General features: G+C 48.5%; 9 protein-coding genes across 9 annotated transcripts; 3 read left to right on the top strand and 6 right to left on the bottom strand.

The window, feature by feature from the left end:
- Positions 1 to 651: 651 nt before the first annotated feature.
- HOO65_030882 (fibroin-3 related protein) lies at positions 652 to 2,552 on the bottom strand (the record flags this gene model as incomplete). Its single annotated transcript, XM_071002042.1, has 3 exons — positions 652 to 2,121; positions 2,179 to 2,242; positions 2,320 to 2,552. 3 exons carry the CDS (start codon positions 2,550 to 2,552, stop codon positions 652 to 654), a joined length of 1,767 nt encoding a protein of 588 aa, XP_070860561.1.
- Positions 2,553 to 8,061: 5,509 nt separating this feature from the next.
- HOO65_030881 (uncharacterized protein) lies at positions 8,062 to 8,582 on the bottom strand (the record flags this gene model as incomplete). The annotated part of the gene is made up of 2 exons (XM_071002419.1): positions 8,062 to 8,449; positions 8,551 to 8,582. The coding sequence occupies 2 exons, from the start codon at positions 8,580 to 8,582 to the stop codon at positions 8,062 to 8,064; spliced, it is 420 nt and encodes a 139-aa protein (XP_070860560.1).
- Positions 8,583 to 10,995: 2,413 nt separating this feature from the next.
- HOO65_030880 (CCR4-NOT transcription complex) lies at positions 10,996 to 13,134 on the bottom strand (the record flags this gene model as incomplete). Its single annotated transcript, XM_071001979.1, has 3 exons — positions 10,996 to 11,567; positions 11,782 to 12,802; positions 12,880 to 13,134. The coding sequence occupies 3 exons, from the start codon at positions 13,132 to 13,134 to the stop codon at positions 10,996 to 10,998; spliced, it is 1,848 nt and encodes a 615-aa protein (XP_070860559.1).
- A 1,377-nt stretch (positions 13,135 to 14,511) lies between these two features.
- On the top strand, positions 14,512 to 15,328 carry HOO65_030879 (D-tyrosyl-tRNA(Tyr) deacylase; the record flags this gene model as incomplete). Its single annotated transcript, XM_071002360.1, has 5 exons — positions 14,512 to 14,518; positions 14,611 to 14,792; positions 14,865 to 14,907; positions 15,021 to 15,214; positions 15,272 to 15,328. The coding sequence occupies 5 exons, from the start codon at positions 14,512 to 14,514 to the stop codon at positions 15,326 to 15,328; spliced, it is 483 nt and encodes a 160-aa protein (XP_070860558.1).
- Positions 15,329 to 15,964: 636 nt separating this feature from the next.
- HOO65_030878 (peptidyl-prolyl cis-trans isomerase) lies at positions 15,965 to 17,191 on the top strand (the record flags this gene model as incomplete). The annotated part of the gene is made up of 2 exons (XM_071002245.1): positions 15,965 to 16,313; positions 16,419 to 17,191. The coding sequence occupies 2 exons, from the start codon at positions 15,965 to 15,967 to the stop codon at positions 17,189 to 17,191; spliced, it is 1,122 nt and encodes a 373-aa protein (XP_070860557.1).
- Positions 17,192 to 17,869: 678 nt separating this feature from the next.
- HOO65_030877 (Inhibitory regulator protein BUD2/CLA2) lies at positions 17,870 to 22,261 on the bottom strand (the record flags this gene model as incomplete). Its single annotated transcript, XM_071000513.1, has 1 exon — positions 17,870 to 22,261. The coding sequence occupies one exon, from the start codon at positions 22,259 to 22,261 to the stop codon at positions 17,870 to 17,872; it is 4,392 nt and encodes a 1,463-aa protein (XP_070860556.1).
- A 2,560-nt stretch (positions 22,262 to 24,821) lies between these two features.
- HOO65_030876 (Protein kinase) lies at positions 24,822 to 25,190 on the top strand (the record flags this gene model as incomplete). The annotated part of the gene is made up of 2 exons (XM_071002436.1): positions 24,822 to 24,824; positions 24,894 to 25,190. The coding sequence occupies 2 exons, from the start codon at positions 24,822 to 24,824 to the stop codon at positions 25,188 to 25,190; spliced, it is 300 nt and encodes a 99-aa protein (XP_070860555.1).
- Positions 25,191 to 25,566: 376 nt separating this feature from the next.
- On the bottom strand, positions 25,567 to 26,342 carry HOO65_030875 (Transporter particle component; the record flags this gene model as incomplete). Its single annotated transcript, XM_071002372.1, has 2 exons — positions 25,567 to 26,017; positions 26,140 to 26,342. The coding sequence occupies 2 exons, from the start codon at positions 26,340 to 26,342 to the stop codon at positions 25,567 to 25,569; spliced, it is 654 nt and encodes a 217-aa protein (XP_070860554.1).
- A 490-nt stretch (positions 26,343 to 26,832) lies between these two features.
- HOO65_030874 (CRAL/TRIO domain-containing protein) lies at positions 26,833 to 27,938 on the bottom strand (the record flags this gene model as incomplete). The annotated part of the gene is made up of 3 exons (XM_071002283.1): positions 26,833 to 27,239; positions 27,310 to 27,790; positions 27,927 to 27,938. 3 exons carry the CDS (start codon positions 27,936 to 27,938, stop codon positions 26,833 to 26,835), a joined length of 900 nt encoding a protein of 299 aa, XP_070860553.1.
- Positions 27,939 to 27,956: the final 18 nt, after the last annotated feature.

The raw sequence follows: 27,956 nt of genomic DNA, 5'->3' as shown, positions 1-27,956 counted from the left end.
TCGGTACAAGCAATTGGGCAGCCAATAAACAGCCTGCACGTCTAAGACATGGGATGGGGGGCGGGGGAAGGGGGAGAAAAAGACAAAATAAGCATCTGTTGAGTTGAATGGAATCCTTGGTCTTATTTCCCTCTTCAACAAAGACTTGCCATGCATGCGTTATAGGCTATTGCATGTGACTTCGATATCCACACATCACCATGAATTTCCATTACTCATAGCAATTTAAATACTTGTCCATTATATGTTACAACACTAAACTCCAGAAATACAAGAAAAAAAAATGATAGCAAGTCCATCACATATAATAATAACTGTCAACAAGAAAGGCTAAACGATAACCCAAACAAAAGACTAAGAAACAAATAGCTTGACAACGCGCCAACGCCTTTCCCTTCCCTGTAAGTTGTAAAAAGAAAACAAGATAGAATCATCAAGTATCCCTGACAAGTAAAAAAAATAGAAGTCAATAAGAAAACAAGGCTAGGAGCGGGAGATGCTCGCCCACAAAAAAAAGAGCAAAAAATCCAACAAATCGCGTGCATCGAGTATAAGTTCCAGTATGCAAAGTTTTAGTACAGCGCCAGTGTAGTTAACCGACTTCATGCCCGGTAACTAAATACGCTGGAGAAAGAGGGCAAGGCTAAAGCTCTATTGCGTAGGCCAAGCCGGGCTAGGTCGGTTAGGTGCCGGTGAGGCGTACATTCCCCCGTTCGAATTCTGGCCATGGTTGGCATACAGCTCTTGTGGCGGTGCACTACCTTGACGCTGAACATCATAGCCTGTCATCAAAGGCTGTCTTTGCTGGTTATTCTGAGGTCCAGAAGAAGTTCCTGGGCGAGAGTTACCCGAGTTGAAGTCAAAGCCACCCGCATTTTGCAAGCCGCCAATATCAGTTGAGGCGCCGGTAGGGTTGTATGCAACAAATTTGCCTGGCTGAGATGGCTGCGATGAATAAGCTCCGTTCTGTTGGGCTGCCATGCTACCACCCTGACCACTGTAATCCGCAGCGGGCATCTCAAACACATCTGAGTGACCTCCGTAGGTGTTGACGGGCGTAGTGTGCGTGTTCACCGCACCATAGGCATCGGTTTGCTGTTGTTCATACGGACCCATGTCACGGGCGTTCTGATGGCCATACCCTTGGTCTTGGCTGTACCCAGCATTATTATAGGACGCGTTATGAGACTGGGTAGACTGCTGATAAGAAGGGTTGTCGTAGTGGAACGCGCTCTCTTGGGGAGACGGGAGGGCGTTGTTCGTGCTGTAAACGCTATCATAGGCATTGAAGTTTGAATCGCGAGATTGGTCGTAGCCGAGCTGTTGAGGTTGATGGGAAGAAACAGTCTGGTAGCCATTAGTTTGGCCGTTCTGATATCCGGTGTCGACAGGAGTGTTGTAAGCAGAGTTATTCTGCTGCGAATAAGGATCATTGCCTGGGACTCCATATCCATTCATGCCTCCTTGCTGATTGTTGAATCCGGGAGTACCACGACCAGACTGGTTACCATAGCCAGGAGTGCTGCGGCCTGCTTGGCTACCAAATCCAGGGGTGTTGGAGCGAGCAAACGCGGCTTGGGAGTCATATTGGTTGGCAGGGGGGGCGTTGCGGTAAGTATCAGTGTTTCCACTGGCATTATTGGCACGAGCAGCAAGTCCAGCTGCTCCAGCACCGACTGCACCAGCTGCGCCAAGAGCACCGACAGCAGCGGTGGGAGCAGGAGTTGCAGCAGGTGCAGGTGTAGCAGAAGGGGATGGCTTGTTAAGCTGGTTCATTTCAACACCGCCTTGACCATTGTCGAGGGAGATCTTTTTAGTACCTGCATCATCCCATGTAGGCATCGCTGGCAGTGCATCTTCATTCCCGCTCTTCTTGCCCATATCGAATTCAGCGTACTGGGGAGGGCCACTAGCAGGAAGAGCGGCAGGTGTCGAAACAGCAGGTGTCGAAACAGCGGGTGTCATATTGTAAGTAGGTGCGACATTGGGTGCCTTCATTTGAGGTTGCATTTGATATCCGGCATTTTGGCTGTGGTTGGGAGGTATAAAGGGATCGTCGAGATACTTGTGTTTCCGCTTGTTGTCAGGGCTCTCACAGCAGCCCATGCAGTTACCACAGCACTTAAGGCAGTAACAGCACTCGCAACAACATGAAAGGCCGCAGCAAAGACATCTAACTGCACACCAGACAACACTTAGGATCATGAGGGAGCCAAAAACTATCAATCCAATTACAGGCCATCTAAGTCAAAGTTTAGCTGTTAATAAGCGCACTCTTCCTGTCATGCTCGACTCGTGTGTTTTTTTTTGGGGACTTACTTGCACCAGGACACGCTCATGCAGTTGTCCCAACTAGAAAGGGCGGTTTTTAAATCGTTGACGCTATTAGAAACATCGTTGGCAGTGTTGGAAATATTATCGACGGTATTAGAAAGATCGTCGACGGAGTTAGAAACCTGTCTTCGATTCAGTGCGCTAATGATGCCCTCTGAAATAATTTCCCACGTAGTTCCCCTCAGGCTCCTCGCCATTGCGAGGTCTATGGTAGGCATTGTGTCGACAAGGCGTCTAGTGACGCGTGTGGTAGTAAATAGATAAGGGGCACTTGATTCTCCCGGTTCAAGAAGTTTCTATTGCCAGAATAAAAACTATACGTGGGCTCGATATCTAAACAGAGCGCATATAAAGCTATGTATAGCAAGCAGTAGGCGAAAGAACTCGACGTTGCACTTTCAAGCAAGTGTTTTCCGTTTAAAATGGGATTCTAGTTCCTAGAGGCGATCAGGAACGACGCCCCACGGGCTGAGTATTGGGCTCGATCGTAGTGGTATTGATTTAGGGAGACAACGAGCTGTACTTGACGACACGATAGGAAAACTCGGCGCCAGTAGGAAATATAAAAAAAAAGAAAAGATGCAGGACGACTCGAGTAGCAAGCAGTGAGCCAAGTCCAAGTTGAAGAGAAATTTCAAACAAATGGCTTGTTTGTGTTGGCCAAGTTTCCAATAATAGTACCAGTATAAGTACAGGCAGGAAATAAGCAATGTTACTGGGGACTGAAACTACCACTAAGCGATAGCAACAATTCAGCCCTCTTAGAAGTCAGGTGGAAGGTGAGACAGTGGGTGCTCCGTGCCTTTCTAAGGGCCCCTTGCTCGACCTGTGACAAAGAGGGAAGACAGAAGGCAAGACAGCAAGACTAGTTAGGGAATCGGCGAGCTTAACCAAGCTCGGGCGTATAACAGAGTTATGGTTGGCTGATTAATAGACTGTAGGTGTAAGATATGGCCGAGCTTTTGTGTCGGTGTGTTTTTTTTTTTTTCGATTGTGGCTGGAAGATTGAGAAGAGATATGAAAAATAGGATAGAAGCAATGACAGGAGTCTCTAGGTAAAAGTCGGCAGGGGAAGGTGAATAAAAAGATAATGCTGTGGCAGGCGAGGTAGATGTTCAACAAAGACAATACTGTCGACGAACGTCAAGCCGATGCGAGATTGTTAGGTTTGAGATTGAACACAGCAGGGAGTATTAGAAGCCTAAGTAAGAAGCCGCCTATACCGAGAGTGTGAAGAAGAAACAATGAAGGAAAGGAGTGTAGAGAGCGAAATATAATGATATGATAAAAAGAGAGGAAACAAAGGGGATAGCTCACACAAGGTCAAGCCACCATGAGGTCGGATACACAAAGAGGAAAGATGATGAAAGAAGAAAGAATAACGACACCAAAAAATCAAAAGCGCGCGGACAAAGAGGACCGTAAGAACGAATGAAATTGGGGGATGAAAAGGAGATGGAAAGAGAAGGAGAAGGAGAAGATGGGCATAAGTTTGAAGAGAAAAAAAAGAAGACGGACAGAACAAGAAACAAAACTGGAAGGAGCAAAAAGGTGGAATTCCATACAACAGCGATTAGGCAACTACTTTGCAGGTCCACTTGGAAAGAGCAAGAGCAAGAAAAAGGAATTACGAAACAGAGGAAGACAAGAGCAGTAAGCAGCAGCACACAGCACAGAGAGTAAGAGCAGAGCACACGCAACAAATGCAGGAACCGTTGGCAGGCTGCAACCAAAGAGCCCCGGCCTTGACCCTGTCCATATTTTCCAGATGTATTTCAGTGCCAGCAAAGCATGGAGCGCAATGTGCAAATCTCCTATGTAAGCTCCTGATGCTTACTGACAACAGCAAAATGTACACAAAAACAAATAATTACGTACTACAGGCGTCGTCAACATAGCTATCGTCAAATACATCAGCAAAGGGCTTCGTAATGGATTAAAACGGGGCACTTCCTAGAGTATTTGACGACAATGGAGCCAGCACTAAAACGCGCTACAACTGTTACAGAACTACTAACAAGCACTAAAGAAGCTAAAGTCCGCTAAAAAGCCGGTGGGATAAAAGCCCCTCTAAGCACCCTAGGGTTCTCTTCCTGCTAAGCCTGCTATAGCAAAACTATCACTAGCCCGTCCTTCTAGGTCCTGAGCCCCTGAATCCCCAGCTGCTACCCTAAGCCCGGGTAATATGGGCGTCCGATGCCCCAAAAAAAAAAGGCCCATTCTAGCGAGGGATAAAAGAGGAGCGATAGGAGGCGTAGAGGAAAAGGGAGGAAGCAAAAAAGGATTTTCTTGTCCCCTTTTAGAAAGCTAGCCATTATTGATTATCTTGAGTAAGGCATATCTACTAGTACTTTCAGCAGGATATGAGGCACAACTTTCGGTGGCTTACATCCTAGCCACACTGTCAGCGTCATCTACGCAAGCAACCGGATAGAGGGTGGTCGTTAGCATCAATACCAATTTAGAAGCTCCCCATACTGATTGCCCAGTGTGGTCCATGAAGTGAACTACAAGTCTTTATTATTAGGAGGGAGTAGGGGAAGAAGAGAAGGCTCAATTATGTTATCTCACCCTTAGAAGTCTACAAATAATATGTGGCACTTCTTATATCCAGTGCGTGGTGATAGGTCTACAGGGCGCTCAGGTATTATTATAACTTGCATAATAAACAAAACTGAGCTCTCATTGTTTCCCAAGTCAGAAAAGGAAGAAACACTTACAAGAGGGGCCTTGGTCTTAATCCTGCTTAAATCAAGAAAAAAAAGCACACAGTTTGGAATGCAAACCAACATCTAACACACCTTCATCAAACTCAAGGCGACTAATTCCTATCGAAATGCAGTCCTAGGCTGGGGCCCTGTCAAGAAGGTTAGGGTGCGTTTTCCTGTATTCTTAACTGAGATCAACATGTGAGCTGCCTCACTTCCAGCTGATGAAATACACATCGGAATAGGGATGTCCACTCCATTAAGGGCAGTTAGGGAAATGCAACTTCAATAAAGGTGGCGCAGATCCGGTATAGAAAACCCGACGGGTATGTTGCCCGAAGCTACCATGTTCCTCAGCCTTGGTCCCGTCGCACTTGTTATAATACTCGGCGCTACCTCTTCTCTAAGTAAGCTTCCGAAGAAGCTGTTGATCAAAGGAGCAGTTTATCTTTGCATGAGCATCGAAGGCAAGCAATAGGGCTAAGCTGGTAGTAGGTTGACTAACATCGTCAACGTTGATACTTCTCCAGAAAAACTGATTTATGAGGCTCTTTCAAGCTCTTGTTATTTTAGGAGGGCTGGTCAGACCATGCCTTGGTGCAGCATACGCTCATATGAGCACCATCAGTTGTTCTCGGTCCTCCGAAACAACTACTAGTTGGCCGTAAGTCACTCTGCTAAAACGTTATTTCGGATATAAAGTGGGATGTGAAAGCAATGTCAGGAGCTCAACAACGCCAAAAGTTGTGGAATGTTGATTAGTCGACGCTGCGCGTAGAACCTTACGCTAGTCTAGTCCACTTCGCTGTCTCTATAAAGGCGCAGTTCAAGACATTCTGAGGTATCTTTCAATTACTGCATGTGCCCTTTTTTCCGGGTTGCAATTAGAGAAATGTCTCTAAATGCATACCGCATACGTAGGCGGAGGCTAAGCCCTCAGGATGTGTTCCCATAAAGAGACTAGTTGAGGCCGAGGCGAGTCGAGTATTGCGACAGTAGAACTAACACACTGTGGTCAGCCTAGGCATTCTTTATCATATGTTTCTCATGTTTCGCAACGAGATGTCATACATTATGACCTTCCAGCACCTGAAGGCCCAGCAACAGATGTATATAAGGCAGGGTAAAAAGTTGGTATCGCATCGTAACGCTCATCCGGCTTTGTATGGAGGGTCCCTGCGATTGCAAAGTTACGGATGAGCTCTTCCAAGGGTTAAAAAGACTCTCTGCACTCTCGCTACTAGGTTGAGGGGAACTTTTGGGATCCGCAATGCTGTCAAGCCTCCATGAGAATGTCTTGGGAGATGCTCAACTAACTGATTGAGAAGACAGCAACATTCTTTCGATTAAATTGCAATAAGTGTCTTGGGAGTTGAAAAAGACCTTGGGCTTTTCATTGTCAAGCTTAGTCTGTTTAAGGCCGTTCAAGATGTCCGAAACTGGAGTACGTCATATGGTTTTTGTTGAATACCTGTTGAGAAATCGAAACGCGAAATGGCTGTGAATTCTTGTCTTGAGGCGCAGCCATAGCGGGATGAAAACCCAGCAGAGGATTGTACCATAATGAAGCATAGCTTGATGTTAGCATTTCAAAGGCGACAAATTGCTGATGAAAATCTCCATTTTGATAAGCCACAGTGAATGAACAACCCGAGACTTTTTGAGAAATAGGAATTCGAGAACAAGAGAAAGGCGATGGGGTAGAGAAAACAACGGAAACAAACGCCAGCCCCTTTCATTGAGTAAGAACAGCACAACTTGAATATACGTTCCAGAACGAATAGGTACAAAATTATGATGCACAAGCCATAATTTGTGTGGATAGCGAGTATGAAGCTGAAGATTTGGCAGTCATTGATTGATGATGCCGTGTTCGAATTGGGCAACATGGCGATGGTGATAGTTGATATTGCTGCAGCGTTACAGCACTACTATTTCTCCAACACCTTAGGGTTTTCCAATAGGGCATACCCGGTAGATGCCCGGTTAAATGGGATTGATAAATGAACGTTTCACAGTTGTTCAGGTCTCAGCCACTCTCCACTCTTTCTAGCTCGCAGCTCATACGTAGGTTGTTTCCGCAAACCTGCAACGTTATAGAGGTCCCCCAAAACGTAAAATGTGGCTGGTGCTTCCTTGTATCACGCATGCTTTGCCTCTACTTCTGCCACGTCCATTATGGGTAAAATAGATGACCCCGAATGTAATCTAACATAAACTCCATCATGAATTGAGAGTGAGTCGGAACATGGACTTGGAGGTGGGGATGGCCCTGTTTCCTGATTCCCCTCGTTCCCCCAACATTGTAGTGTTTTGGACTCTTAAAGAAAATAATACTCATTTATAGCCTACATACTATGATACAGATAGGGGACAGGAATAGCTCTTGTTTGTGCCACCCTTCTGTCGCTATTTTGAACTTCCAATAGGCTTATCCGTCGCTAAACACAAGTGACGGAAGAAAAAAGAGGTGGGGGCAGCAGACAGATCAAAAACACATAGATCGAACTTGAAGAAAACGACACCAGTTGAGTGGAATCTACAGGGTCACCAACCCCAACCTCTGGATGGCCCAAGAGTTTTATTGCATAAGAGCAGCCTTGACATGCTAGCTGTGTTTTATGAACTGACAATCATGACCTGCAACTCAAAATAACAATCTACAGGGAGGAAAGCTTGCTTTCTACAAAACACGGCATACTATACTGCACTGTTGTTAGACAGCTAACTAAAACGATGCGTAATGTTACAAGATCAAAAAGGCAAATAGCCATAAAAGGTTTTAAAATGAACGCAAAAAAGGACCACTATGTGTTCTTTGGAGAGAGGGGAATCCAAGACAAAGAGAGACAGAAAATTGTAGAAAGAACAGCTTGACAGTAGATGCTCAAACACCCGCCATTAAATTCGACAAACGCCTCCACTGCACCACGAGTTGCACGTAACCTCGGGTTGGCGTGTCGCTGCCAACGTTACAGTGTAAAAAATAAATTGCGACACCCATCACTGCCATGGCCGCCTACTTTCCTGGAGGAGGACCTGTCGGGGGGGCATAGTCGCCGGTGTAGGTAGGTTGCGGCTGCTGTAGGGGGATGGCTCCAGGCTGGCCCCACGCCTGATTTGGTTGTTGGCCATAGGCGGGCGGGGGCGGGGCATAGTATCCGTTCTGTGGCATGTTTTGGTTATACGGCTGGTGGCCGGGGGGTAGATTCGCGCTGTACTTGGGAAGAGGCGCCATCCAGCCTGTTCCATAGATGGGCCGCCCGCCATGGCGGCGGCGGCGGCGCGAGTTGATGCAGGCGATGAGCATAAAACAGATTATGGAGCAAACAACAATGACTGCGAGAGCGACCCAGCGACCCCAGCTGTGCCAGTTCGAATCATCGCAATCATAAAATCCGTCATTCCTGTAGTAGCAGGTTCTAATGGGAGAAGAAATATGTTAGCTAGGCCAGCCATAGCGACTAGATGAAAGCGTGGGCGACTGATAAAAGAGGGTTGTGCCTACCGTCGTGGCTGGAGTATATTTAGCGATGGCATTGTTATGGGCTTAGTGTAGAGATTAGAGAACTGCGTATCGGGTGTGCCGTCTTCGCCGTCCTTATGGCGAGAGAGAAGCTTATTTAAGCTCAAGAAGGTTCGTCCAGGGTTTAGCGAGAGCTTGGTGCAAAGCTGCCGATAACAGTAGGGGAGTAAATGAAAGGGCGAAAAAGGTTATCGCGGCAGATATTCAAGAGAAAAAGCGACGTGAAGAAAAGGAAAATAAAAATGGCGAGCAAGCCCAGAGTTGAGCGGATGACAAATGAGAACAAGCTCTCAACAAAAAGTCCTAAAGCAACGACTGTTTGATTCCTGGTTGCGTCTTGGAAGAAGCAGCGCCACAGAGATTGGGGAGGGAAATTGTCGCTTTTGTACTCGGACTCAAAGTTTATCGAGAAAGTATAAAGCAATAAAAACGGATAAATATCTTCGTATGCTGCGAGAGATCCAGAGAAGGGCGAGACAACAAAACTACCAACGGAAACGGAAACGGAAATACAGCAAACAAATACGCACTAGGAGACGGGCGGCCTTTGTGGGGCTTTTTATATACCACTTCGTTGGTCAGCACACCCAAAACGAGAGGAAAAGAGGCTAAAAGAAGCTTGTGGAAAACCTACCGCTACTGCCGGATATACACACATATAACAGCCCACAAATTTCTATATCATAGCTCACGTGCGACCAAGTCTTCCAAGGCTGTTTTTGCTCTCCTCTTCTACCTGAATTACACACTCATCCATTTCGTCCGGACCCATAGCTATCCCCCCCCCCTGTTATGTCATGCCATATAACCTACCATACCACTTTATTGCAGTTCACGTTCAAATTCACAACGAAAGCAAATGCCCAACCCCTCTCGTCAACTCAACCTAAGCAGGGATGTGTTGCATGAGTGACGACGACAGCCAAGCAATAGATCCCGCAACAGCAAAACGAACACAGAGATCAAAGTACAGATCACAACCTCATATGCACACCTACCTAGCAGCCTGTAGGGCCGCATCGTAAGCTTCCCTAACCACGTACCTAAGTGTCCTGCCGGACTCAGCGCGCTACCTATAAGCACTTGAGCCAAGCCACACCACATCACGCTTGCTGCATTTTTCGCTTTGTACCTCTGTTCTCCAATCTATCCATCAATCCCAGATCTCATGATTCGTTTGTTCCCCACCAGCCCTCCTCCGCTTCCCCTGCCTCGCCTTCTTCAAGGCTCAGCCAGTTCCTTTACTGTAGAATTCCATGATTTCACTTGTACATTTCGTGAATCTGTGCATTTTTTTTTCCTTTTGTTTCTTCCTCTTACTAAGCCACCACCCCGCTATGCCTTGTTTCATGCTATACATTTCTTCTTCTCGTGCTTGTCTTATCTTCTCGCTTCTGTCTAACTATGCCACTTCGCTCCTATAGCTATCTTCATCCCGCACTCATTTTTGACGTCATTGGTGTGGTAAGCACGTCCTTGTGTTCTCTTGGCAAAATTCACATTTAAACCCTAATGCTAGTATAAAGAACAGCACAGCCACATTCCCCCAAGTCTACGCGCGCTTTCAATGCGACACCCTCACCTCTTTCTTTTTTTTAAGCTTTATTTCTTATGCCCGTGACGACTTGCTTTGCTTCGCTCCCAGCCCCTTTTCTTCTCTCTTCCCCACTGTATCAATCAATGCATGTATAGGAGGAGCTTGGACAACTTTGATTTGTTAACTACCAGCCAGCGTTATAAAGTCGAATCCCAACCATTCACAGGCCCTATACTCGTTTTCAATCATTCATAGAAACACCCACATACAGAGCGAAGAGAAGGACAAAAGCATGTAAGCATTAGAAGAAAAAATGAAAAAAGAACTTGATATTCAGCAACGCGATACTGGAACGGCTGCCTAGTCGAAAAAAAAACTGACTGCCATACGTTTGTGCAAAAGTCTCCCGGCAAGCAAGCAGAGACCCAAGCAAGAAACATTGCTTGGTGTCTGTCATCTTCAGCTTGGTTTATGCCTCGGCTTATTGGGACTCAGACTCTAGGGCCTGAATATAAACTCAGCACTTGTGCTTACTGCACAAGACGGAACGAATAAAAGGCAGGGAAAAAGGAATAGTCAAAAGCAGCAAAAACGAAAATAGAGCGAAAATCTGGCGGTTATGTAAGGTCGGCTTATATGTCGTCTTCAAGGAACTTATAAGTGAACTTGAAATCAGCCTTGCGACGGTTCATCCTATAACACGCAAAAAAGAAGAGAGATAATCATGTTAGTTGATTTGATGATCAATATAGGGAAGGACAATGTGTATATGCAACGGGTGTGGGAAAGAGAAGGGAGGGGAGGAAAAGCAAATTAACTCTCCCAGGGCGACTTGGAGGGAAAATAAGAAATCAAGGTCGTATCCCTTCCCTCCCTGATTGGAAATCAACCTACCATGTGCTCTCGTAATCGAAGAAGCGATATGTGCCCTGCTCGTACTCTTCTGTAATGCTCTTCGGCTCCTCATGACGCTGAAACCACGTCTGGTACTGCTTGTGGAATCTCCATGACTGGTCCTTGAGCGCTCTAGCCGCCATATACTGGTGCATAGTACCCTGGCGGTAGTAAAAGAGGTAAAATAGGGTATCCGTTTCTAGCCGAGAGTATAAACGTGGGTTGTCGAGAATGTCAAGCGGTTGCGTCGGGTAGTTGGTCGACGGCGAGCTCATCGGAATCTCCGGTGTGTAGTGTTTAGCCATTTCACTATCCATGGCTTTTGGTGCTTCGCGATGGCTTGCTTCAAGTAGGCGCTGCGTGGCAGGCGAGTTAGCAGCCATCGGCCGCGCTTTCGTTGCCTCGTAGGTTTCCAGTAAATCTTGGAGAGATGCAGGGAGATGGTAAATTGATTCTTCTTCAACACGACTCGCCGTAGTCGATCCCGTGACATTATTGCTGCTCTTTGTGGACACGCCATTTGTGACTTGTGCCGATTGAGCCGCTGGTGTCTGGGTTGACGTGGGCGCTGACGCAGAAGTAGTAGTAGCGGGAGCCAAAGGTTGTGTGGGCACTTTTGCCGAAGATCCTATCACCGCCGCTGGTGGGGGGGAGGCCGTAGATGAAGTTGCTGCTCAGAAAGATTACGTCACATTAGCATGGTCATATGTCACATATATATATGGCTAGCATCGTGAAAAGGCTATCACAATTTGATGCGCAGAAAGAAAAGTTGCTCTCACCTATTGATGGCTCCACCACATCAGAGACGGGATTAGAAACGCTTGTCACACTCTTGGCCAGCCGTGATGGTACGGTCTTTGGGGTCGACTTAGCGGAGTTGATGCCCTTGGATGATGCTTCAGAGTGGGATTTTGTAGACTCTGCTACGGGGTGGGAAACCGAGACTGCAGGGGAGCTAGTCGCACTTGATTTCAATGGGACCGACCCTGGGGGCGGCGGTAAAGGCGCAATTCCAACGTTATTCTTGTCGTTCGCCGCCGCTGCTGCTGCTGCGGACGCATACTTGAGGCCTTCTCCTGCCAACCGAGTTGGCACAGACGCTGGCTTCATATTGGCAGTTGAAGAAGCAGATGATGATGGTTGCGGCGGATGTAATGTGGCAAGCGTTGGCAATGGTGACTTGAGCTGAGCTGACACTTGTCGTTTGTTGCTCGTTTCCGAATTGCGGTTTTTGCTCCCGGCTTTCAGGCTTTCAATAATAGCTTCACCTGGAGTGGGCCCATCATCCTGTATGGACTGCGTATCTTGTGAGGACCCTTTGTCATTGTCCGCAAGGTTCATGCCAAAATTGTCTTCGTCAGCGTCAAGATGCAGGTCGTCATAGAGTTCTTCGTCTTCTATGAAGTCTGGACTAGAGTTGTCTTGAACGTAATACCGAATAGACTCTTCAAGATCGGTGACTTGTTCTGTCTCAATGCCGCCATTCTCTAGCGACCGGCGTATCAGCTCAAGCTTCCCTTGATGCCATTTATGTCGTTCAATAATCTCTTCAATTTCAGATATCCTTTCGGCTTTGGAGGCGTTGTTTTTGCCGCGTTTTATCGTTGCTGAAAGGCCCTCGCTCTCGACTTCCAAGGCTTCGACTTGCAATTCGAGGGATTCGACCATTTCCCTCAAGAAGGCGCCGGCTTCTTCTTTGGCTTTTTCCTTCGGATCGAGCTTCGCCGCTGCTGATAATCCTTCTTTCGAGTACGCTTTTGTCTTCATAGCCTTTTCAACAGCCTTGAACTTTTCCATTTGCTGTAGTTGTGTGTGAATTGTTAGTTTATCATTTCCGCTTCTTCCTCATAGCATTCAGCGTTCAGGACTTAGCGCACCGTCTCAATCAATTTTCGATGATCCAATAATGGAGTCTTGTCCTTGATGTCGTTGCTAGCGGCCCAAGTCTTGATTTGATCGCGCATGCGTTGTAGCTTCTTGATCTCGCGTTTGAGGTTGTCTTCGAGTTTTTCCTTCTGGGCGGGATTCGTAGATTGTTCTATCTTCTCGTAAATCGCCTCGAATTCTGCAACTCCTTCAGCAACCTTCTTGAAGCATTTATCCACCTCTTGTTGTAACTTTCGGGCGGCCATCGTGATATGAGGGTGTATTGAGCTACTGGCTCAACTCAGGTTTGGTTCGTGGGTTGTGGTTAGGTAGGTTCGAACGAGCTCAGTTTGTGTTGTGTTGGTTATTGGTAAAAGGACACAGCGCCAGACACTTTGGTTGGTACCAGGTTCGGGCTAGTCGGGGGGGGGGGGGGGAGAGAGAGAGGCTCAAGTAAGCAAAGTCTTGTTCTGTTTGTGATGCAAAAAGAGAGTTAGCGAAGGCAAACTAGAAGATCTGGTGATGGTGCTGATAAGTTTGGAATCGGGATCGCAAAAAGGAAGCTAAATAGCTAGAGAAAGAGAAAAAGCTTCTGGGAAGGGAGGGGAGGAGCGTGGCAACTAGCAATTCTCAACAAGACATCACTGTTGCCGAGAGAGGAGGCCATAGACAATGGATGGAGAGCAGCGTACCAATTGCAGGCTAAGATGTGGCGTTAACAGGCACCAAACTTAGCGATACTGTAGCGAATTGACAGGCGGTTGTAGACAGTGTTTGCTCGGGGCGCAAAAGCTTAGTCTCTCCTGGAGATTGCGCCAATGCAATTGAGATTGAATGTCCAAAGGGTAAAGAGTGGTGATGAGAAGAACAACCCCTGTTTGATGAACAGATACTAGAAAGAGAAGACAAGGAAGGTCAAGTCTGAGGAAGACTTGGAGTCAAGTTGTTGAATCACGGCACAACCATTCTAGCCAATCATAGGCTGTGGCGTCAATCACGTGACTGGATAAAGTGTATCTTGAGCAGTCCAAAAAGAGATCATGTTACTGTTTTCAGTGCTCCGTAACATGAAGCCGAAGGTTTAACAGCTTATTGGGCAACGGAAGTGAGAATATTTTATTTGCTATTCATTTTCTGTTCAATTTTCCCTCTTTTTTTACATATTCTGTATGTAACCTTGAATTTCTTTGAGAACACAACAATAGACGCCAGCAAGGTTAAAGGCAAGGCTGCTATTAGTTTTTATTGGTGTGGACTGCGTCTCACAAATTAACAGGTATTTCAGGGATAATTGGTTTGCTATTATTGATTGCCTAACCCTAAAATATACTGTAAGAGCTAAAAAAATATATGTTCAATATTGCATCAACTATTGCGGAAAGTTAGTGGACGATATGTGATATCATAATGACTACCACACCGTACATGAATGAAAACCGACTTTTTTTTACATAGAACAGGCTGGAATAGAGATGCCATGATTGCCCCTAACCCTATATATAGTCCGTGAATTAGTCACCAAAGAGAGCTTGTGCTTAGGGTTAATACATTTTGCTCCGTATTTAATCTCGAGTTTAATCACCACTTAGCGAATCTATGAGCTGAATCAAGCGGAACAACAAAAAGGCAGTTGAAACGACAGCATGAAGGGTAAGCCACGAACCATTGAAAAAGCCCCTACCATACTATGGCGCAACTGGACATACACCTTACTAATTAGCAACACACGCTGGGTCGGATAGCCATTTTGCAAAGGGTGCTTTCAGCATCCGTGACGGTTGACCAGGTCAAGATCTCAGAGATTGGCAAGGGCATTTTAGTGTTTGCAGCAATTGCCCTTGGCGATACTGAAAAGGATGCTGAGACCATGGCCAACAAGATCCTTAAATTCAAGTTATGGGATGATGAAGAAGCTGGGACTAGGGTAGGTAGAGCTGGCTGGATGCAATAGACAGCAGTCAGCAGAAAGAATTGCTGACTTACTTCCTGGCTATAGTGGAAAAAGAACGTGCAGGACATTGGCGGTGAAGTTCTGTGTGGTGAGTAGAGTGACATGATGCAATGCCGTTTAGCCCATACGGAAACTTTGACCACGAACACTTCCATGGCTATTCCTACCCCACGCAGACAAGACTGACACTCTATTTAACAGTGTCTCAATTCACGCTCCTTGCAAAGACAACCAAGGGGACCAAGCCTGACTTTCACGGTGCCTGCCCACCCGAAGCTGCTAGCAAGTTGTACCACTACTTCTTGCAAAAGGTCAAAGACGGCTATGCAGAGGGCAAGGTGAAGAACGGAAAATTCCAAGCCATGATGGAGGTGGGACTAGTTAATGATGGCCCAGTGAGTCAAGTAGAGCAGTGTAAGAATTTTGTGTTGGATGCTAATCAAGATCAACAGGTGACCATCGAGCTGAATGTTGGCAACGATAAGAAGGGGGCCGCAGATAAAGAATAGATCTAGGTATGGGAACGCAGATAAACAGGCAAACGACTACCCGTCATGTCTAACCTAGTAAACCTACGTACTATTTCCTATATAAATATACACGCATAAATCAATGTACGTATGTTCTTCTTACGGAATCAGCAATAACCTTTTCCTTTGTTGCAAATTGGTGCTACCATCAATTCCACCAACCAGATGCCGTACAGCGGGACAATGACAGGCTTAGAATGAGGAAAATGGGGAAGCTGCAAAGCAGTAGAGAGCTTTGATCCACTTCAACCCAGCAGCCATCCTGGCAGGCACCAGAAATTTCCACAAAACAGAATCCAACAGAAGATCAAGGAAAGAACGGATAGCTAGAATCTTCTATGCTGCAAAGCCCAAGCCTGGACGGGAAGCTGTAGCCTCATCCTGAAGACCGATCGTTTTACTGTCTATAAGCCCTTTTTTGCAAGCCTCCATAGCTACTTTTTTTTTCCCTCCCCGATTCTGTATTTTCTGCTTTTATTTTCTCTTTGTATGCCAATTTTGTACTGAAAACTACACAACTCATCCCCTCCATTTCGCTCATTTATTACGGATACAGATCTGATAACCCCACCATCTCTCTTCTACGTAAACACTCACATACATACAAAACACAAAATGACCGAAGACTCCCGTCCCCGCGTCTTCTTCGACATCTCTATTGATGGCGAGGCTGTCGGCCGCATCGTCATGCGCCTGTATTCTGACATAGTGCCTAAGACCACAGAGAACTTCCGCGCTCTCTGCACTGGTGAGAAGGGCGTTGACAGCGAGAGTGGCAAGCCCCTCTGCTACAAGGGCTCGATCTTCCATCGTGTGATCAAGGACTTTATGATTCAGGGTGGCGACTTCACCAAGGGCAATGGAACTGGCGGCAAATCAATCTACGGCGAGACGTTTGACGACGAGTCGTTCGCCAAGACTCACGACCGCCCATTTTTACTTTCTATGGCCAATGCCGGCCCTGGTATGTTGCAGATCCATAACCTACAACGCCTGCCTTTGTGTTTAAAAAATGGAGTTTTTGGCGTGTGACAGAAGCGCTAACCGTGTTGTCCTTGGCTTCACATAGGTACCAATGGATCCCAGTTCTTTATTACTACCAAAAAAGAAGGGTGCAGTCACTTAGACAATAAGCATGTTGTATTCGGCGAGGTCATTGCTGGAAAGTCGATTGTTCGTTCTATCGAGGGCTCTCACACTGACGGCTCCGACCGCCCGACTAAGCCCGTGGAAATTGTCGACTGCGGTGAGCTTAGCGCCGACGAGCCCACGACTAGCAACAGCGATGTTGCTGACCCCTACGGCGACAAGTACAGCGACTACCCCGAAGATAATGATGGTGAGGAGCTTAAGGCTGGCGAAGGATTCAACGTTGCTTCTGAGTGCAAGGGCTTTGGTGGCGCCGCCTTCAAGGCCGGTGATATTGCTGCCGGAATTTCCAAGTACCGGAAGGGCCTGCGCTATTTGGCAGAGGACCCCACCGACTTGGATAATGCCTCCGAAGATGTCAGAGCTTCCTTTGACCTGCTGCGCGTACAGCTTAACAACAACTTGGCACTACTGCTGTCCAAGAAGGAGAAGTGGAATGAGGCCAAGAAGGCTTCATCAGCAGCATTGGGTGTGGCAAGTATCAAGGATGCCGACAAGGCCAAGGCACTGTTCCGCCGCGCCCTGGCGCATAAGGCACTCAAGGACAGCGAGTCAGCACTAGAGGATCTGGTGGCTGCCAACAAGCTGGCACCGACAGACGCCGCGATCACAAACGAACTGAATGCGACACGGGCCAAGATTGCAGCGTATAACGAAAAGCGCAAGGCGGCTTACCGCAAGCTATTTTCGTAGATAGTGTAGCTAATGGGCGGACGAACTACAGATCTCGAGTTTATTTTCGAGTGAATGGAAATGATGTTGATGCCTCTCATAACCTGGCAGCTCCATTCAAATAAAATATACTTTTTTTTTTCAACCCGCAACAGCAGTGGATAGACATATTGACAACAAAAGCAAGATGACTCTATTCATACTCTGTCGAATGGAGATCGTGATAAAATGGTATTCTTTTAAATTCCAAGCCATAGATTGGATGGCCGAGGCCAAGCATATACATGAATAGGAGACAGAGATACTGAATATGTAGAACAGGGAGGCTAACAAGCGGGGAAACGAATAGACAAGCGAATGCAGATTACCGACATGATGTTTGAGAGCGACTAGCAAGGTAGTTAAACGGTAGAGTGGAATAGGGGAGAAGGGGGGAGACAAAACAGAGAAAAAAAAAAAGGAAGGAAAATAAAATACGGCGAGGGGTAAGGCTCAAGAAAATACCAAGGCCTTTCATGGGAAGAGTGATGATGTAGGTAGGTGGGAGGAGAGAGAGGAAGATTGCGCAGGATGAGCGACAGACGCAGGTAGATGGCAACATATGACAGTAAAATATAAGGTAACTTGCAGAAAAAGCATAGCTATAAAAGAAAAGAGGTGGCGAGGGGACGGCGGTAAGGTCCAAGTTTATACCTAGCCTCATTTCGCTTTATTCTTGCCACTCTCTTTTTCAGCCTTTGCTTTGCTGCTTTCTTTTTCAGCCTTTGCCTTTCCAGTATCCTTCTCTTCTCCTGCCTCAGCTTGCGCCTGGCTCCCAGTCTCGCTACCCCTACCCATGCGGATAATACCCGAGAGGATATTGCGAGTGGTTCGTCCGTTACGGGAGCCGCGTAGCGTGCCAATGGGTGACATGGGCGGTGCCGAGCTGGGCCAGCCGCTACCCCGCTGGGCCTGGGTCTGTAGCTGTAGCTGGGCTAGGCTTTGCATGTCAAGACGGCCCAGAGCACCGAAGCCCGTTCCGGAGGCAAGGTCGGCGGCTGCATCGCGAGTAGAGTTGAGGCGACGGCGTGATGAGGCGGTTTCTAGGACATCGCTGCCAGCAGAGCTAGGAGCACGGAGATGCTCGACACTGCGTTCGGTACGGGTCAGAGTCCACATACCGCTAAGGCTGGCGAGAGACGACGTGGATCTGTTTGAAGGGATGTTTGATGACACAACACCAGAAAGCTCGTCCTCGCCGTCGGCAGAGGGTATATCCTCGGTACTTTGCGAATCAGAGGTAGCGGTTGGTTCGCGGAGGAGCTCGGCGTTTTTGAGGCAGGCGGCAGCACGGTGGTGCAATACCTGGCATGTGCTATTAAACAAAGCAATGTCACCGCCAGGCTGGTCAGAGTTGCTAGAAGAGTTCGCATTAGACCACAGCGATACCAGTGTTGCCAGGCTACGCGTAGGGTCTACTAGGTGAGGTAAGACGGGAATTCCTTCGCGGGCGGTGGCACTTAGTCGGTTCATGATGGCTAATGGGGTAGAGTATGAGGGTGGAAGTAGAGGTATGGCCTGGTCAGCGGGAATAGAACACACTTCGTCGACATAAAGTTTGAGTGATGCGCGGCGCGAGTTGAGAAACTTATTCATCGGCTCCATCCACGACTCCTTCTGACCAAACGTCGATAGGTTTGCCATGGCCTGCAGTGCTTTGGCAATGAGGGTAAAGGTGCGCTGAGCACGGGGTTCTGGAAGATCGCGCAGCATGCTAAATAACTTTGGACTCAGAATTGCAGGGCAGATAAAGCGAAGGAACAGAAATCCAGTGACACTAGTGTAGCTAACTGCACGCAGAAAATCACCGTAACGGTCTTCAGCCACGGCTCGAACGTATTTGAGGATATGGCGCATCTCAGTAGGCAGTTGATTAGCAGATTGGGAAATGCATGCCCACACTTCGGTTGTGAGCTTGATGAGCAGCGCCCAGTGACGCTGAATATCGTCGCCAGACTCCAGCTTACTGGGGTCGATTTCGCAGTTTGGGTTCATCTCATTGATCTCAACAATCTTATCACGTAGTACTTCTTCCAAATAGCCTTTCCCTAGTCGGCGCATGTAGCATTCCAAAGCCTGGGTTAAAAGCGAATTCCCACGAAAAAGCAAATTTGCTTCGCCAGCAAGGGACTTGCTCATATCGCGTACCAGCTGTTCGCGATCAATCCCAAAATCAATCGACTCGTTGGATCGTAGACGGCTGCTAAAGCGGTAGTTTTTAACGGGAGCTTGATTGGTGATGCCGTCAATCTCTTCTTCCACGAGAGACATGAGCCACTCATGTACTTTTCCAGACACCTGGAAAATATCCAGAGTAACCTCGGCCAAACGCCGAAGCCCGCCCGGTATTTGGCGCGCGATCTGCGAAGTAAGGCCAGAGGGGAACCGCTGGAGCAGTTCTCTAAGCGACTCATACTCCGAGGCAAGTAGCACAGCCATTTCTTCGTGATGAATTTTGACAAGCATCGTGCCAATAGACTGATTGTTGGCGTTAAGTATTGGTAGCCAGTGTTCGTGCTCGTCTGGTGTTTGCATTTGGTCTATTGGGATGTCTACAGTGCCACACCAGTGCTCGCTTGGCGGGCAGGGCTTGCTAAAGTGTATCTTCTTCTCAACCTCTAGACCATCGATGCGCTTAAGCACTATTGACAATAATGGGGGCGACGGTGGAATATCGGCTAGCACACAATCCTCCCGCCAAAACGGGTTTTTCGTGTTGTGCTTAATAGCGGTTCGGGTGCGGATTTCTCCATCGAGTAGGACCTCCGCAAAGTAGTTCCCCACGACAGACTCGTCGCCAGTGTTGTGTCGCGAATGCCCATGTCCGCTCTTTTCTGAAGCGCCCGCGTGGTCTTTTAGTTTAGCCTCAACGATACGGACCTTGAGAGTACGTTCGATTCGGAATATCTCGCCATGGGTTGAGCTTTCAATATCGGTCACTGGCTCTGGCGGGCCAAGCGATTGCGAATTATAGCGGAAGAGGCGGGGCTGGGCGAAGGCGCGGAGTAGGACGTACCACACGTCGACAAACACGTGGCTTTCAAATGACATGTAGATAGGACGGAAGATGGACAGATGGGTCGATCCGGGAGCGTACATGGGGTAGATGGCAAGACAGAACTCCATGTCATCGAACAAGGTGCAGTCCATGCGTTGGATAGCTGAGCGAGACAACTGGTGAAGATCGATCAGAGTTAAAACAGAAACGTCATTCTCTGCCAAGAGCTGCAGCTCTCCATTGTCCTGCAGCAGACAAGAAACTCTGGCCCACGAGTGATCTTTGTTATTATCCTTGGTTGTTCTAGAGTCGAGCGGCGAGGGACTCTTGAAAATTTCGCGCGGAGATTTAGGGAAGCCCTTGTCCCATACATGAACCTTGGCTACCTTGATAATGCTAGGGGATTTTCCTTGGGAATTGACATTGCGATTCTGGGCTAGTGAAGAGCCACGGCGACGAAGCTCGGGCCGCGAGGAGTTGTGGCTGTTGCTTCCAGCACTACTTCCACCAGAATGCTTGGAAGGGGGGAGGGAAACCTGCTGCCAGCATAAAAGTGCAGCAATCCACAGGTCAACTTCCTCGTCGACACATGGACGGATCAAAATATCCATGAGCGGAAAGCCAGTGATGAGGTCTAGACAGGTTCGGCCATTTTCAGGATCCAGAACAGGAACGATGCGAGACCCGCGCAAATCCGCGCAGAGAGTCAGCACAATGCCTTTAGTATGTCCAGAGTCAAACATGAGGCATCCCTGGTCTTCTTCGATCCAGGAAACTCCCCGATACCACGGGCCTCCAGCTTCCGTCTGGTACTCGATATCTCCGCGCATTCTCCCGCACAGAGTTTTCATAAGTAGCAGTATTTTGTTGGCATTTGTTGTGGCAATAGGAATCGATAAGGAATCTATGCATGGCGGCGTAGTGACTACTGGTGAGGTTGGTCGGGATGAGCTGCGCTTGATACGGCGTTTCGCTGAGGAGCTCTTTTTATCGCGCGACGATGAAGGAGAAGTCGTAGATGTTGAAGGTTGGACAAGTTGCGGTTGCAATTGCGAAGACGACTTGGAGCTCGAAGTTGATTTCGATAGTGGCAGGGATAGCGTAAACGGGAAGGGGCCGGTATGGATTGAGGGGTAGCCTAGAGATTCAGCCCCCGAGCCGGAGGGATGCTGCGGATCATCCTGCATTGACAGTGATGACGAAGATGTTGCCGAAAACGAGCCAACACGGCTACGATGGTCTGCCATGGTGGAGAGACCGCCCAGAGCGGAGGGTTGACGCATAAAAGAGCCATCCAAAGTAGAGGTCCGTTGACGCAACAATTTGTTGCGTGAAGGGATTGGTGGTGGCGGGGTGGATGACGAGACAACAGTCGACAAATGCGGGACCTGGGGTACTATAGAGAGCGAGGATGACGATGATGATGAGGCGGGCGAAGCGGATATTGAAGCTGTGGCAATAGCTGCAGTGGGGGGAACGGCAGCTGGCGGGGCCGCCTCGCCATACGTAGAAGGATATTTGGGCTTGACGTTGGCGTCGGGCAGGGGCGAGGCCTGGAACGACTCGTGGAAAACAATGCCTTGCCGGCGACCGCCCTCAGGGCTCTCATCTCCATTCACCAGAGAGTTTGAGGCGTCCTGGGGGGCAGGGGAATCACTAATGGCGCTGGGGATAACAAGCGGTATCTTGGCCTTGCGTGTAATAGGCGCAATGGGGATGGATGAAGAAGGCGGATGTGGTTGGGCAGAGAGTCTTGACCTTTTACTACTAGGGGAAGCGGTGGCAGCAGCGGTAGAGGTGGTGGAGACAGTGGAGGTAGTAGAGGCAGCGGAGGCAAGGTCTTTGCTAGATGGGGACGTGTTATCGCTGGTGCCTGCGGCGTTTATTATTGTGGTTCGAGACGGGGACGACGAGGTGATGCTGCCGCTATTGCTAGTGATGGTGGTGGTGGTGCCAAATGTCGAGGCGCGGATTGGCACAGGTGATTCACGGTCAGGTTTCTTCGCATGTAAGATACTAGCTTTGAAATTGGCCGTTGGCAGCTTTCCGTCCATGGTATGGCTTTTTTTCAGCCTGGATCGCTGCGGCCATTCGATCGATGGTGGTGGTAGTGGTAGTGGTAGTGGTGATGGTACAGGCAAGACGAGGGCAAGGGCGGGAGCGAGAGCGAAAGCGAAGGTGAGAACAAAGACAAAATAACGAGAGTGAATCCGAAGGCGAATGCGAGGGTGGGGGCAGAACAGACGCAGGAGGAATAGCAACGGCTGGGAAAGTCAATGCAGAAGAGGAGAAAGTCAGAGGAAGAGAAAACGGCTGCAGATGCAGATGCAGCAGTAGACCGCGGCGAGGGTTGGTGGCTCTGGCCAGTTGGTTGTGGGATTGGCTGTGGGATTTAGCATGGGAGAGGGAGCGAGTTGGAAGCTGTGTGTGGATTTTGTTTCTGTTTCTGTTTCTGTTTTTGGTTTTGGCTTTTGTTCTTGCTTTGGCTTTGGCTTTGACTTTGGCTGTGGCTTTGGCTTCGGCTGTGGCCCTGGCTCTGGCCCTGGCTTCGAAGCTTTTAAGGCTCTTGATGCTATGTTCGCTTCTGCTTCTTCTCATTGTTGCTGATGTTGCTCCTGGCTCGAGGCCCGGATGTGACCCTGTGGCCCATTGCTGCACTGGTTTTGGTTGGCGAGACGAGGAGGCCCGTGTTTGATTGCTTGGCTGTCATCTTCTTGGCCTGACAAGCTATGGGCCTTGGTCTTTTAGGCTTTCGTCATCTGGAAAAGAGAGACATGTTTTTGCCCCTGTTGGAGGTGCTGGCTGGTGCATATTTTGAAGGGCCTTTCTTTTGGTTGCTGGTTTTTTTTTTTTTTTTTTTCTTTCTTTCTTTGCCGAGACGAGTAATTGCGGTTTTGGTGTCGCTGCGGATATCACTATCGTCGTCTCTGGCGCTGGTGCTAGGACTAGTGCTAGTTCTGCTAACTTTGATGTCGTCTCCCGCTTCTATTCCCTCCCTACTAGCACTCAAAACCTTGACTTTGCTATTCAGGCTGCCATCGCAATTTACACACAGCCGGCTCGGCTCCCATGGCGATAGTTAGTGGCACGTAAAAGCGATAATAGCGGGGACTTTTGATACAACAACGCTGGTAGGCTTTGAACTTGGATCAAGAGGATACCGATGTCGACATCACGGACACTTTATTCTCTCCTTTTCTGCAGCGCCAAATTTGCTGGTTATTTCTTTTGCTTGGCTGGTTTGCCTCCTGTAATTTCTGGAGATGAATCAGATAAGAGACAGAAGAAAAAAGGAGAACAAAAGAATAGTAAATAAGCGGATGGCTCTGGGCTTCTTCTTGGCCTTGAGCCAAGACATGCAAAGACAAAAACGAACAAGAGGAATAAAAATGAGAGCAGCCACTCCTCTCTTCTGCTGGACCATCTATCGAGAAATTCCCAATCAGGCAATATCTACAACTCGTCTGGGAATGCTGGAAACTTCCACAACAGCAGCCAAACTGGGCAAGCACTCAACGCAGCTAAATTTACGGGAAAGAAGGGAAAACAAACGAGGCAGGAGTTTAGACCTAGTAGAGGCGAATGGAGCACGGACGCTTTCTGATACAAGCAGAGAAAGGGAAGCAAACAATGAGAGCGAGACCCGGCCCAGCCCAGCCCACGTTACAAACAAATACAAGGGCAGACAGGTGAAAGGCTAGCTAGCTAAGGAGAAGTAGCAGCCTGTGGCCTGGCCACTGCTGGTTATATTAGTTCCTGACATACACAGCTTGTTGTTCACGCACATGTATTGTACATACATCATACATCAAGGCGTACACATCACATCGCATGCACCCGTAGCATTTTAAACCCATGGTACACTGCCTTGCTTGCATATGATGCATGCACTACACATACAGAATATATGCAGTCACTGCGCAGGGCCCTTGTTTCCCGAATTGCCTAACCATGCTGTTCTAGCTGTCACAGTCTACAAACGTGCCCCCAAAAACGTAGCACAGAAAATACGGCGAGCTCTTCGTTCGGCTTCAAGTTAGATCTTGCAAAATACAGCCAAGCCACCGCCCCCTCAGAATTCCAGATATCTCGAATGCAAGGCTGCACGGCCAATGTCGACACGTGTAGTGCTGAAGCAGTGAAACACCGAAACACCCTTCGACAGGCCAAGCCACTATTCCATTGTCCCCCCTCATCATAAGATTAGCTCAACTCTTGGTAACGATCCTATCTCGTGTTTCCCTCGGCTCCGCGTTATATATATATATAGCATACATACGCTGATGAGCCCGGCCAATCAGTACTAGCATCCGCATTCAGTTTCGTTTTTCGTCCCCGTTCTGTATTATCTTCTCTGCCTAGCTTCAGCATAGGTCCTTTGGTATCATCATAAACAGCCTGTGTCGGCCTGTGCGTAGGTGGTGCGTGCTGTTGTCCCGAAAGTCGGCAAATCTGTTGCCAGCCGAACCCAGGCTAAATTAATATTAGGGTATATATAGAGCAGGGTTATCAATGGCCTTATCTTATCTTTTATAGGAGATGAAGCTTGGCTTCTACCTACAACTCCTTTCATAGAACAGGCATCAACAAGCAATCTCAGCATCTACTCTCGCAATGGTTTGTTTGTCTAATCCGTTAGCCATGTTTTTGATATTCTTGCTTGCCCTTGTACTGACTCCTATCTAGAATAAAGACGGATGCTTTAATTATGTGCACATGCACCAGCAGCGCAACGCTGACAACTTTGAGGACATGTGCAAAGACAAGCTGCCTGCCGATGAGATCTACGTGCCGCCTCAGCACCAACCCATTAATCCCGAAGACGAAGATGACGTAGTGCCAGACCAGCACGCGGCATTCGGAATCACCAAAGCTACACAGAACGTCAAGGAGACAGCATGGAAAGACTTCGGACTGGGGCGGCTGATGAGCAAGGGCCCAATGTTGGGCAAGACGCCCTCGGTCAAGAACCTTCCCCGGTAGGGCAACTCTGCGAGTTTTCGCCTTACTTGAAAGAATACTTCGGAAGCGATGGCTCCGGAGCGAAATTCTAGTGTGGTTACAGTTAGGCGATGGTCATATCATCAGATACCGTTGTTCAAAGTCAAGCGCTCACATAGACACTGGCAAGGGGCGAGAGAAGATCGGAAACTTTACATCTTCTTAAACCAGCTAAAAGCAAGATGTAGCACAATCAAAGTAAACAAAAACAAAAACAAATGCCAACAAAAATCAAGAAGAAACGCCCAAGATGCTGTCCTTGAACACCATGTGATAAAAGCCCATTTTCGGCACCGCCCTCTCTACCCCCCTTCAGAAACGACACTCTTGTGTGTATATACCGCATAATAAAACCAGACTATTTCTTTTCCAAGTATGTCTCGCGTTCCAGCACCTCAGGCGCAAACTTGATTAGAAATACCGTGCGACCCGGCCACATCTCGCCGTCCTCAGCACGGCCGACACTATGCGCGCCGACCTTTGCAGGGAAATTTGCACCATCGCAGATGCCCTCAACAATACCGGCGACAAAGGCAGCGCAGTTGAGCTGCGACATTTCACGCGGTATACTGATGAACTGGTTCACAAGTGGCTCGTTATCGAAGATCATGTACTCTTCTGGCGTCTCTGGGTTGGCCGATTTCTCTAGCCGGTCGGCCTGCCGCCCGAACAGGTGCTGCCATACTGTCTGCTTGATGAAGGCCAGCAGTGCGATGATTGTCAATGGCCGGGTTTGTGTGCGGGCGGGTTCGCGGAAAAGTAGGAGGTCGAGGAGTTTGAGCCCAATGGAGTGGCCTTGTGTGTTTAATCTGCGGTGGGGGGGGGGCAAGAAGGAGCCCAGGAAATCATGGTGAGCCAGGTGAACTAAATATAATGCACAAAGGCCTTGGGGCGGGGAAGGTTGCTGGCTGGGATACGTGGTATAGCTTACCTCTGCTCTAGATCTTGGATACCGCGTACTCGGCACTGCGCATAGCCCACCATTTCAGAGAACAGGTACGCAAAGCTGGCCTGGCTAAGCTCGTTTGTTCGTGTCCGATTAAGTGGGCGGTTGTAGATAGTCTTGCCGGTGGACGGATACTTGAGGCTGGACTGCTCCTTGCCGGGGCCTTTGCTAGGCTGGAGATTGGACATGATTTTAGGGAGAGGTAGAAAGCGGAAGTATAGACAATCAAACAATAGCGATTCTTTGCGGAGCACTGGGTTCTGGCTGATGCACACGATTGTCGCTAGTGTACCAGGACAATGACGTTGAGCTTGGAGGGTTTGCTTGTGAAGCTTCAATTGCAAAGCCCACCAATCACTGAGGACAAGGCTGCCCCACCCCAGCCCGGTTTGTTTTGAGCTTGACCGCTAAGATCGCCTAGTAGCACTAGGCCCCTGTAATTTTAGGGGGTGGGGGGGGATAGCCGCTAAAGCAGCATCATCGTGAGGCCAGTAGTTCAAAACTCGATCAAGAGAGCAGTGGTGCGGGAGGTACAAGACATTTGAGAATTTTAAAGAAACGCATGAAATTGAATTCTAGATATTTATCCGTAACACATGTTATAACACCCCCAAAATAACCAGGCGTAATTGGTGAGCCCACAGCACCATTTTGCACCGTCTATACAATTGAGACACTCTAAGCAGTAGACGTCTCTTTCTCTGCTTTCACTGCCGTCGTATTCGCATCTGCTTTGGGGTTGTTGGCCTCAGACTTGCCAGCCACCGCCGACCCAGCTGCAAGTGATGCTGCCAGGCCCTTGTCGTCACCGCCAAAAAGGTAGCTCTCGTGCTCGCCGATATGCTTCCCGCCAGCAACCCAACGCTCTTTGCGTGCAGCCTTGCTATCCTGTGTCATCTTCCACAAAGCTGGCCAAAAAACAGAGTGGTCATACTCAAAGTTGAGCTTGCCACCCTCAAACTCGTTCCATAGTTGCTCTTCGGGAACGTACTGGCTCATGACCTCGTTGAACTTGAGCTTGACGACAGTGCGGGGGTCGATAAATGGCGTGATGAGCTTGAAGAAGCCCCAGATGACCCAAGGCACTTGATTAGCGGGCGTATGTTAGTAAAAATTAAGCCTTAGATGCAAGGAGAAGGGCAATTTAGAAAGTACCATTGATGATGAGTGCACGGCCTAGGCGCTCCGGATAGTGCATCTGTAGCATGTTCAGACACTCCTTTGCCAGGCTCAGAGACGGACCACTGCTCTTTTGGCCCTTGGCAGGCTTAAAGTTGATGAGCAAAGCGAGCGTCTCCTGGCCTGGAGGGAGGAGATCTAGCACACGCTCGACCATAAAGGCTAGGTGTTCGACCTGGCGGTGTGAAGCCTGAGTGTTTTGGCGACCGGGGCTCAGATATAGACACGGCCGACACTCCTTGTCGAAGCCATAAATCATCTGTTTGCCTGTCTCGTTCTCGGGCGAGATGTGCTCTGGTGTCAGCTCGTCAAGGCCAAACTCACGACGCCATGTCAATGTGCCCAGGACGCGCTTCTCGGCCTCTTGCTCATTCCACTTGGTTGCGCGCAAGTACCGTTCCAGACACTCGCGTGTCAGCCACATGCGCTCATCGTCAGTCAGTGGGCCAGCCTTGCCCTTGGTAGACGGCACTTCAGCCCAGCCCCCGTGAACGTGCAAGAAGCGATTTGTACTTTGTTTCCTCCTCAGCCGTGAGTGGTGTACGCGGCGAGGGTGTGCAACCCGGGGCCGGTTGGGCTAAGGGCGTCTTGACGACCTGATCCATTGCGAAGGGGCGAAAAGA

This window comes from Ceratocystis lukuohia, assembly GCF_044167205.1.
Source record: "Ceratocystis lukuohia strain C4212 chromosome Unknown Supercontig3_pilon, whole genome shotgun sequence".
Lineage (NCBI taxonomy): Eukaryota > Fungi > Ascomycota > Sordariomycetes > Microascales > Ceratocystidaceae > Ceratocystis > Ceratocystis lukuohia.
Note: the sequence above shows the minus strand (reverse complement) of the source record. Positions and strands in the feature narration are given on the sequence as shown.